Below are 12,207 nucleotides of genomic sequence, written 5' to 3'. Positions count from 1 at the left end.
TGGGATACTAAGCAGTATTCTTCAGGAGTAACAAGGATATTTCAAGCAATCTTGCTTGCTCTGGAGGGTTATTGTAACAAAATGAAAATTTGAAGGGATGTATTATTTTTAAATTATACTGCATCTACAAGGTTTTTATTATTTTCCATTGATTTTGGTTTTCAACAGGTTGTCTGTAATATAAATGACACATGACCACAACTCATTTTTATATACTCTCTATCCCTAACACACAGCTAATGTCAAATGAATCAAGAAGGAATTCAGGACTTGCATCACGGACAGAACCATTTATCCTAATGATCTTTAATAATTTTGTTCATTATTAAGTTCTCCTGAAACCATGTCAGTACTGATGATTTGCATTTCTTCATCCACTGGGGCTCTTCACAGTTTTGCAGCCATGAAATTGATATGTGGTTTCACCAGCGGAAAGAGTGGCAGACTGCGCTTGAATTCTGTCATATTTTCAATCACACTTGGCTGCAAAGAAGCGTACGCAAGAAAAAGTCTGCTCAGTGTCTTTCATCAGGAAATGTCAGAAATTCCTCACTCTTGACTTTTGCTACCACTACATATAAACACATCTTCCTTGCTCTTTTCTACAGTATTAGTGATTCACACTTCATTATTCATTCAACCAAAATACAGTGTTATTTCTTATGAAATAAATGGTTTCATATTTACTCGAGATAATTTAAAATAGTAGCTATAATGCAGTAATTGCATTACTAATATGGCAGGAATTGTAGTAAATGCAGAGCTTGTCCTTTCATTTACAAATTCTACTTAAGAACATCCCACCTATCCTTTGAATATCAGATGCAATATCATAAATACAATAGGAATTTAATGAGCTATTATTTTTAGCTGCAGTAACAAACTTTTTAATATTTCAGTCCTAAAAACTAACATATCCACATATAGTTCATAGAGAAACTTCCACCCATAGTGATTATTTCACCTAAAAGGACTGAATGAGAACACAGATCATCTTCTGCATTTCAAATGTTACCTTCCTTCTTCAAGAAGATTCATATGATGTTCAGTAAGGATCGTGCTATCATACCTAACCACACAATGAAATCTGTAATACTTGTATGATGAATAGAATTTGTCAAATTGCTTCCTCCACAGGTTACACATTGACAGGAATGTGCATTAGTATTTTGGACTTTAAGATAACAAAACAGATAGTTTTGTTGTTGTTGGTTTGGGGTTGGGTTGTTTGGGTGCTTATTAAACAAAAATGATAAATTAGTTGATGCACAGGCATCTTTGTCTTTGCGCTTGATACATCATCATATACATTTGATGTTTTCAGACAATAATAATCTGTACTTACTCAACAATGTAGATAAATTTCATTTCAACGGAATAGAAGGAACAAAGTGAACAGGACAGATTGTTGGGGAAAAAAAAAATAAGGAAAAATCCCTGTTTTTTTGAGGGTAACAATGCACACTGAAAAGAGCATGAAACATTAGCCCCACAACAGCATGAATATTAATAAGTTTGTTTCTCCCTAGAAAACTTACATTAAGAATACAGCCTGGGATTTTCTATGTGTTATTTCTTTTTACCTGTGGTAGTGGTGGTGCTGGTGCCAGGTTCACATCATTTTGGCATGGAAATTCTCCAACAACAGGGCCTATTTAATATCATCAAAATTAATTCAGGACCATAATTTAATCACTACCTTTACACAATAAACTGTTTTCTCTTATAAGACACGTATCTATATAAAGCACAGATTACTAATTTTGAAGTATTTCTAAATAAGATTTTCTGAACTTTTTATACTCCATAGCTGCTTTAGAAATAGAGAGCTCATGAATTCATTATTTGACTTGAGAACATGTGCTGAGGCAGTGGCTTTTATTTGTTTTACTTATACATAAAGAGAATGTAGAAATAAAAACTGCTAATCTACTGATCATTGAATACATAAAACTGTTTTTCAGTGCAGATTTTGAGAACAGTAATAAAAGCCAATGGTAAATGCAATGGAGGCGTGGGGGGGTTACTCTGCATACCAACATTCTGGGTAGCAACCCCAAGTCTTCCCTGCCTGTCCCCACGCATGCCCTACTCAAGTCCCCCAAAAATTTCTTCCAACATCCAGTCCACTCATCCATAAGAACTTACAGTCTTAAACACCTTAAAACTCCTTTCTACCTCCATACTCAAATTTCAACCCTAACATTCATCCTGAAGTGCTTCCCTCTCCTAAAATTCCAGATATGTACTTTACTGCTTCAAATTCTTTTTCACTCTCAAGAGAAAATGGTCTGTCTACCTCCAGGGTAGATGAAAGGGTTCTCTCTGGGATGCTTTTTAGCCTTCCTCCTCTGTGCTACTCTGTAGAGGAAGGGCACGTGCACTTGGAAGAATGCTCATTTGGACTCACAGAAAATGCATTAAAATCCCAGTTTCCCTTTCATCGCAGCAGAGAGGTCACATCCCAGGTTAAATGATTCAGGACTGGGGAGGAGTGCAAGTGCAAACTTGTATATTCACAAGTGTAAACTTGTGAATATCTTAACAAATCTTAACAAAACAACATAGAAGTCTTTCCTCAGTTTGCTTATATTAACCAGAAACACTTTTAACCTTTTATTTAATGAATTCTAAAATGGAACACAAACACAGCTCACAAAGAACAGCTAATCTAGAGTACTTGAAAATAAAAAATAAACAAGCTCTTACTTACTCAAGTTTAACCAAAATGTTTGAAATTCCTTGGGCATAATGGGGGGTTTTTGTGTTGTTTTGGTTTTTTCCCTTTGAGAGCATTTGAATAAAACTGTGGACACTCACTGCTTGTCAAAAAAAAACTACCCAAATTGTATTGGTAACTGCAAATCCTAATTCTGTTTTTCTCTCTAGGACTATTACAATGTTTTGGTTTTTAAATATTTTGTTGAAAAAATAAGTGCTATTTTAACATACTGTTTTAATACTAGTATACCTCAGAAAAGCTGAAGAACTCAGCCACAAACATGAATCAGAAAATCTGAAGCACCCATGTGAATAAAACCTATTAAAATATATACTTTTTTCCTCTAAAAGGTGTATAAATCACCAGAACTGATTTGATTAAATACTATATTCAGCACAATACTTACAGGAATCCATTTCCCTTGCAAGCACATGTACTGATACCTTGTGTCTCCTGGGAGCATCTATTGCCAACAGCACCTACAGTAAAATACAAAGTCCTTCAGTGTGGGAAGTATCACCCAGACATTATATTTATAAATACATGCATTTATAAATATAATTTTATATATTTATAAAACAGTAAAATAATTAGTGATTGCATTTTAATTTAATTTAAACTTTAACATGAGAAACTAATTTTGGGATGTTCCTTAAAATATTATTAAAAGTCAGCCATATAGTACTGTTAATATATATCCACATTAATTTTTAAAGTATTCCCTGAGCTATTAGCTGTTCCATAAGTAATAAAATACACACACTTTGCAATACTGTGACTTATCATTGCTTATGAAATTCATTACACAACAGAAAGAATAAGGCAATTTATTTTTTTTTGGGGGGTGGGAACCCACAAGTATTTCAATTGCTTATATTAGCTATCTAGCTAGCAACTGCATGATGAGTTTCAATGTACAATTATTGCATCATTATGCTGTTCCTTTGTTCTGCCTAACTATGAGAACAAGAAAAAGAAATGTTGATTTACAGCAAACCAAGCTTTAAAAATATCTGTTTCATTCACAGTTCATGCACACAGAGTAAGCTGAATCATCTCCTGGTTGAAGAAAAAAAAAAAAAAAAAAAAAGAACGAACTTGCAACTTTGGCCAAGCTTGGTCACAGAGCTTTCAGAAAGAAAGGATAAATGAGACAAGAGAAGAGCTAGTAACAAAAGAACAAAACCCAATCCTTCTCCACAATTTTTACAGCATACTAGCTGCATTTTAACTAAGTAAGATTCAGAAAACAAAATTATTAAGGTATCTGCACCAATCACATCACTTATCTACCACAGACAGAAGTATATGCTTTCATAGTTCACACAAAGAATATCTTCATCTCTTTCCATGTAGCATTTTAAACATGACTAACTCACCTTGTAGAACTGTATAATATCTTCCTTGGTCAGGGTCTTTAGATAAGCCACTTCGATGTTATCTGCACAACAATAGTAAAAATCAGGACAAGTCTGCAAATCATAGCTGCTTATTAGCACACTACTTATTCAGAGTATTTTTTTTTTCAAATTCAGATGCTGTAATTGCAAATTATATGCATTTCATTCTTAACTTTCAAGCTAATACTTAAATCAATAAAAGTGTCATTGGAAGCTTGGCAGAAAATGATACTTCTATTGGCTGGAAGTTCATTTGATTTGTCTTACTAAAAAAACCTCATGTTTGAATAATACTGATGCCACTGTATGGTATTCAGAAGCTAAAAAGATATGCCTACTTCTGCATATTATCTTCAAATCAACGTTACCTAGTTCTAATGCAAACTTATTATAGATGGCTTTTATTCACAGTTAGGCAACAGAATGGTAGGATATACTTTGGCAGAATGTACTTCTAAGTAAGTGCAAGGAATGCTGCCTACATCATACCTGCTAAGAAATAATAAATCACTTTTAAGATACCTGGGGACAATATTTCTCAGTAGCTACATCACTTCATATAAAATAAATTCTAATGAACTAATTATATAATATTGTTGCTGAATAAGCACTACTTTTTGTTGTAGGCATCCTTGCTTTTCCTACATTTAGCAGAAAGATCAATAAAGATATTAATGCAAGAGAACAAATACGCAGCTAACAAGTCTGTGAGACAGGCTGTAAATAATTAATAAGAAGTTCTACATAGAGGAAATAAAAAAGAAAGATCAACACAGTTCGCAAAATTAATGACATTTGGGAGGAAATTTCTAAATCAAGTAAAACCAAAAAAGTTGTGATAATAAAAATGTTAAACCCTAAAGAAAAAATCCTTTCACTTCTTAAAGCTGGAATATGAACTTCTGTTTTTGACAATTCTAGTCATATTACAATCACTAATGCAATAAAATTACAAGAGGGTAGAGGGGAATTAAAGATAGAGAAGTCAAAGGAAATACTAAGTTGAGAGTGGGATTTAGATATGAAAGATATGGCTACAGCTAGCAGTAAGAAATTCCAGAGATAATACAGATCCAGGTATGGTAAAAACAGAAACACTTAAGGCAGAAAAATATTAAACTGTTTTGTCAGACACAAAAACAATAATTGAAGGGATAAGTTTTCATGCCACTCCTTACACTCAGGCATGAAACTTTGTCAGTAGCTGTCATTCTCTTAAGACCAGGATACATGACAATTCAAAATTCTTCATTATTTAAACAGTTCAGTTAGTCATTGTCAACCAAAAAGACTGTATTTGTTATTGTGGAAGGCCAATACTCTGCATATAAAGAAAAGAAGTCACAGGATACAGAGCAGGTTCTAAGTAGGGAGGATGTTATACATGGAAGATGGAAAATTATCTTTGTGAATAAGAGTTGAGACCTGAAAATATAAGGAAAAGCTGATCTGCAGCTAGATTTTATTTTATGTTAGAAACTATATTATTACTGTATCTCAATCATTTGGATTAAAAACCTTCAAACAATAATGAAAAAGTGAAAAACACAACTTAAATGCTATGTAAGATCACAATGTAAATAACTGACAGTCCATTTTCAATAGTAACAATATAGGCTGGATGTCAACTGGTCTTCTATGAGCTTATGATCTTCAAAGTATCATGACTTTAAAAAAATAAATAAATTACTGTTTCTATTCTAAGGTAAGACAGGTCACATGTTAGTTAAGATATCTGCTGTTGTCTCTGCCATTGCTCCATCAAAAGAACTGCAGAATGGGAAGAGGACTAGGGTTCATTTGAATGTGTGCTCCATCAGGAATGTCAGTGTATTTGGATGAATCAAGTATTAGGTATATATGTAATACAGACATCTGAACAGCAGAGGTAGAAATCTGAACTTATGCAACATCAACATTTGCATTCAAACCACTTTCAGTCCTTGACCTACTTAGCCTTAAGAACAGAAGGTCAATGAAGTACTTGCCAACCCCCATGACACAGTGAACATCAGAGAAAACGTTTATCTTCTTTTACTACCAGCTCCCATGGCAGTGAGAGTACAGACTCCACAAATGTATTTTCTCAGGGCAAAAGGAAGAAATGCAACTTAAAGGACACAAATCACAAAAAAATAAACTAATGTATGCACAGGCTATAGAAAAGTTTAAGTTGTTACCAAATTAATATGACACTCAACAGTCACAAGTGCAGACAAACCACAGAATTCCTCTACAGGAATTGTAATTTGTCTTACCTCTGTCAAAATTATACTGCTGGGAAATTATTTCTCCCCAGTATTTAGCACATTCTGCAGACAGCTTCTTTGGTTTGTCTAGACGACGAATTGCTAAAGCTTGAATGTGTTTTTGGAAGGCCTCTTCTGTCATGTCTTCTATGCATTTCTCCATAGTTTTTAAGAATGCTTCAACTCTGCTTTCTAAATAGTGTGGTGGCTTTTCAGATTGGATAATAAATCGCAGTCCTTGTATGCCATTTGCCCGACGAGGACCACTGAACACAATGTAACCTTGGCAAAACAAGAATAGTCACAAATTAAAAGAAATCCCTTGTTCCAGCATGAAGTTGGCCAAACATGATGTATGACAGGAATCCAATTTTATGCTGTTTAATTCTGTATTATAAATTACATAATACACATTTTCAAAATATGTCACTATTTTATAAAAACATCTTTATTTCACTGAGGTAAGTATCAGTTCAAGGAGGACATAAGGCACACCAAGACAGAACAAAAGGAATTCTGTCCTCAGAAATAGATAACAAGAAAATTACCTGTACTCTAGTGCTTCATTAGATTCAACATAAGGAACCTATTTTTTCTTAATATCTAATCAGAATTCTCTTTGCTGCAATGTAAGACCACTATTTCTCATCTTAACAATTAGATACAAAGAAAATATTATTTTCTTCCTTTTTGTTCAGCTTTTGCTTATCCGAACACCCACACCTTTTTTCAGTCTTCTTCCCCTTGTTTAATAACAAATCTATCACATTTCATTCTCTAAGATGTTATTTTATAGCTCTCTAATAATTAGTTTCTTGATGCTCATGTCAAAATTGGATACAATATTTCAAAGTCCTTACCTGAGGAATATGGGAATATTACTGTCTATGCATCTTGGAAGGTCCCATTTATACAGCTCAGTGTTTTGCACAGCAGCATGACACTGATTTATGTTCTCTGATCCACTGTAACCTGTAGATTATTTTCTACATAACTGCTACCTAGCCAATTGCTTCCTAGCTTGCATCTATACCATCAATTATTTCTGCCAAACTATTCCTACCAAATTGCATCTTATCTTCATTCAAGTCATGTTTCCAAAATGTCAAATGAATTTTGAATTCTATCTTCCCACGCACTTGCAGCATCTCCCAGCTTAGTATTATCTTAAGATTTAGTAAGTACATTCACTCTTCTTTCATCTAGAGTTTTGATGAACTAAATAGTGTTGGATCACAGTAGAGCTCTGTAGAACACCATTTTTCTAATGAGCTATTTTTATCTATTCTCCAGTTAGGACCTTCCAAACAGGTTTGCATCCAATTGTGTAGCACTTCCATCCAGGCGCTCTCTTTAGCTTGTCTGAGAATGTTACATGCCTTTCGTACTATCATGACATACGACATCACCATTTCAATTCATGCAGCAAAACTCTGTTTTAAAGAGTCTGGTTCATTTGACCTGAGTATGTCCAGCAATAGTATCTCAGTTATTTTCCATTAATTAAAACTGATTTGGTAAGTTATTCTGTATTTTCCAGGAATTAGAATTAATCTGATCTGTTATTTCCCTGCTCTTCTCTTCCCTTTTTTAAAGGAAACATATAACACCTGTGTTTTATTTTTCCACTACCTCATCCCCAAATTCTCAGTAATAAGATTTCTAATTCTAAGATTTCCTAATTTGGGTTGTTTGGTGTTGGTTTTTTTCAATGTAAATTAGACTTCATCATACCCCACTTCTTTAAAAGTTTCTAATTTACCTGAACAACCTTTAATGTGTTATTTTCCTGTTCGAAGGTAAGACTTGGACATTGGTCATTGGTATTTATTTTGGAAACCTGGTCACAGTTCAAATTTTAAGTGAAAACTAACAAAGCCATCCTAAAACATGTTAACTTTTTCTTCCACCATTGACAAGTTTTCTCTTCCTCTTTCTCATACTGCTAAAGTATTTATTGATTGAGTTCTTGTTATTACTATTACTGTTCAGCAAAGTGCTAACTCCTGAACTTATTTTTCCCTTGGCTCTCTCAGTTCTGTGAAGCTTCTGGAATTTGCTGGTATTTCTACTGTCTTCCCTCTTAAGTCTTCTGAACTCACTGGGCAGTTATGCAGTGCTGGACACACTCACAAAGCTCTTCCTCACTGGCTCCCTTCCTCTTTAGCTGTTACCTCCAAGATAAGAAACCTGTACCACCAGCAGCAGATTAAAACCCTTGGTATTTATTTCAACAGATACCTAGATAGTTACATTCCATATGACCAGTACAGTATGGCTGATTCTGCTAGTTGCTCACAAGAAGTCTCATCTTGCCTTCATCTCCCTGGTAGTTCATAGTCATGATACTGAGATATTTCCCTGCCTTTCACCTTTGGAAAAACTAGTTCTCCTCATGAGTATTTCAAGCTTGCAAACTGTCAGGCAAAGCCTCTGTTCTCCCTTTGGTCACCCTGTCTGGACTAACCTTACCAGTTATCAGTCTTACTTCTTCAGGTAACATTTATTTGTACTTACTGGTTAACAGCCGCATTCTTCAAAAGTCTAAAATTTATTTAGCATGGCAGCTTACCATGACCCATACAGCAGTATCCCTAAGCTAAGGCTTGTGAATCATCAAGCACACCTGAAAGTAGCATTACAAGCAGAGAAGACTGAAGTACTACTAATAATTCTTAAAGAAGATGTAAAATTTAGTAAACTCATCTCCTTTTGGTAAAATTCAAGGTATGAAATTTTCTGTACAATGCTCAAAGCTTTTTTAAGCCCAAGTTGGTCTCAGATATTTCAGATTTATCTTAAAAACTATGTTTGCTTCTTCTCAATTTAGAGTATGTGAACAGTAACACCCCTTTGAGTCATCAGCAGTTAGAATTATTTACATTTACCAAGTGCTCTTTAAATGGCATTCACTAAGCAGGCAAAGGACACCTCATGTCTTATGTAAGTACATGAATGTATGTGTGCATGTGTGTATACAGGTACACAATCATGATTCAAAAACTCACCTAATTGTTCCTTGGTACGCAATGTGTTGAAGCAGGGTTCTGAGATAATTTGACAGAAGAGCTCCAAAAACATATTCTCAGAAGTGCTCTGCATGTCTGTCTGGTAATATATTTCAATGCCACAATTGTTATGGACTTCATTTCTCTGTTGATACACAAACCACCCTCCTAAAAGACAAAGAGGAAACATTTAAATTCATAAAAGTGTACATTCTGATTGTCAGAATGTCAGGTTGTCTGAATTCTTAAAATTGCAATGTTCTACCATTTGTGGAATGGAATTAAAATAAATGCTTTTGGGCTGTTAAAACAGAATTTCCATTAACAGCATACTTTTCATGAAATGAGTAAACAAAAGATTATTTCAACACATTGAAATGTCATAGCTTGAGCATATCAACAAGTAAATTGTAACTGGTTGCTTCTCCTGAATCAAATGTTTTTGGAACAGGACTGGAATTCTGCATTGCCTCCACTGTGTAATTAGTTTCTAAAGACAATTTATCAGAAATATTAATAAACATAAAAAATAATTCAGTATTTAAAATCAATAGCTTATTTGGTATATGGCAGTTTCCACAGGCTTATGATCAGCTATAGGTAATTGGGCTGTATAGCTAGATATGTAGTCATTCCTGCATAACACCCAGCAATTCCTTGAATCTCCTTTCTTATATATAAGGTATTTGTGCACAATAAAAGCAAAATCATATACAAACACTACAGGGCCAGAAAAATTTATATTAGAAAAAAATGTTACTTTTGGAAAAAGTTATTCTTCCTAAAAAGCAAAGAGTCGTTTAGGACAAACCTTCACTGAATGGCAAATTAATACTCAAAAGTGCTCAAAGAATAGTGCTTATTCAAAAGTGTGTATTTTGTGTAGTAGAGTGTGACAGGGGTCTTATTTCCATAAATCATACCAAGTGAATTAGGTTTCATTCATAAAATGGTTTGGGTTGGAAGGGACCTTACAAGATCATCTAGTTCTACCCCCAAGAAGTCCAATATACATATACAGATTAAAAAGGAAATAAAATTAAATTTCAAGTATGCCAGAAAGATAATACATTAGGTAGATAATTTTATTAACAAAACCACACCCTTATTATATTTTCAAATTTAAAGTTTCAAATTATTTGAAGTAAGTCTGATTTTGAAACAAACTCCTAGTAACTGAGTAATATTCATTTTTAAATACCATTATAAACAGAGAATCTCAACTTAATCTGTGTTAAAAAATGGTAAATAAATCGTTTAACTTACTGTCAGGAAGTTGCACTTCTCTGTATCTCACTAGCTGACTGGGAAGGAGTGGCTTAGTATGAGCATGCTCAATGAGAGTATCCTCAACCATCTGCATAATTCCTAATGCAGCCTGGAAGAGAAAATATAAGATTTTTAATTATCATTAGTTATTCTGCACCTAACAGCAGGCTAAGACTTTCCAGTTATTGATACTGACATGACAGAAAAGGAAAAAAAACAACCCTCAATAATAGAAAGTAGGAATATTGTAATTTAAGAAAATCACAGGATAAGTTAAGTAGATGAGAGGGGGCTTGGAGGCCAAGGGCTTTATGAGGTTTTTTATACTGATCTTATTTACAAACTTAATTACTTCTGCTTCTCCCTAACCCTTTTTAAATTCAAATTCAAAGGGCTTTTTTTTTTTCTTTCCCTTGACCACTTTGATGTACTAATTCTTCAAAGTTTGAAAATGAGATAGCTACCATGTGAAGATAAGAAGTCAAATTATGAAATCATATTTGGCAAAACTGCTTTAAGATCTGAGAAGATTAAACTAATGTTCCTTTTTTCTATGCTGCTTTTATATAAAGATTATTAAAGAAAGTATCACACTAACCTGTTTTGTTATATTGCCATGGAGAAGAGCTTCAATATGTAACCGCGACAACAGTTGAGCTATAAAGGCCTTGAGGCGGGGAAGAGTGACGTCTAGAATAGATATTTAGACAGTGAAAACAATTACATGCATTTTTACATTAAGAAGTACTATCTCATCATTAGGTATGGTGCATTTCTTAGAGGTGCACCTCCTCCTTAGAGGAGGAGAAGCTCATCATCATCAAAAGTTAATCTCTCCTTAAAAATGCAGGACCTGGAAAGCTTCCAGGCCTAAATAGCCACACACACCATATAGTTTGTTTTGCTTAGAATTCATGTACTGTCTGACCCAGATTTCAAAAGCAAAAAGAAAAGCCTTCTTCCCAATCATGCTAAACAAACATTTTCCAGAGAAAACAGCTGCAGTCATTCAGGTGGCATTCCAAGATGAAGCCTTAGTCATTAACTAAACAAGCAGCATGTAGTTTATAAGGCTTAAGAAACCTACTGTGTGCTTACCATTTAGTCTGAAAAAAATAACCTCAACTGAAATATGGTGGTTTGATAGTATCTTTGTAACAAAAACATTTTTTGCAATATATCCCAGAGCACTCATACACAGACATTCTATGCTAGCTGGTCTTTGCAAAGCGATTTTCATATGTAATGAAAAGTATAGTTTAACATACAGAATCAATGGATAGAGGAAGGATGGTTGAATGGATGAGGTGTTCATCCCAAAGTCAGTATCTTACACCCCTGAGCCTACAAGAATACCCTCTCTGTATCGCCAAACCTATTAACTGCTCACTTTTCATTTTCTCAACTACAATAAAAACTAATAATACTCGTGTAATTCACAAAAGTTTTGAAAAGACAAATGCAATCCTGATTATGAGGTCCCTCAGTTGTTCAGTAGAGGATGCATACATACCTAACACATTTGTGATTTCTATCAGAAAAACCTATACTGTGTTTAT

The 12,207-nt window shown here is 34.1% G+C and overlaps 1 protein-coding gene across 1 annotated transcript in view; it reads right to left on the bottom strand.

The window, feature by feature from the left end:
- Positions 1–215: 215 nt before the first annotated feature.
- Positions 216–12,207, bottom strand: part of IDE (insulin-degrading enzyme) — a 64,702-nt gene continuing 52,710 nt past the window's right edge. Inside the window, exons 19-26 of the mRNA XM_010000122.1 lie at positions 11,247–11,338; positions 10,646–10,757; positions 9,380–9,547; positions 6,381–6,653; positions 4,102–4,163; positions 3,129–3,201; positions 1,584–1,651; positions 216–483 (exon numbers count right to left, since the gene is read on the bottom strand). Coding sequence (XP_009998424.1) covers positions 388–483; positions 1,584–1,651; positions 3,129–3,201; positions 4,102–4,163; positions 6,381–6,653; positions 9,380–9,547; positions 10,646–10,757; positions 11,247–11,338 — 944 coding nt within the window. The 3' untranslated portion in view covers positions 216–387. The remainder of the gene's footprint in view (positions 484–1,583; positions 1,652–3,128; positions 3,202–4,101; positions 4,164–6,380; positions 6,654–9,379; positions 9,548–10,645; positions 10,758–11,246; positions 11,339–12,207) is intronic.

The sequence above is a fragment of the Chaetura pelagica genome, unplaced genomic scaffold (genome assembly GCF_000747805.2).
Source record: "Chaetura pelagica isolate M959 unplaced genomic scaffold, ChaPel_1.0 scaffold436, whole genome shotgun sequence".
NCBI classification, from domain to species: Eukaryota; Metazoa; Chordata; class Aves; order Apodiformes; family Apodidae; genus Chaetura; species Chaetura pelagica.
The sequence above is the reverse complement of the archived record's forward strand: the minus strand, read 5'-3'. Positions and strand labels throughout refer to the sequence as shown.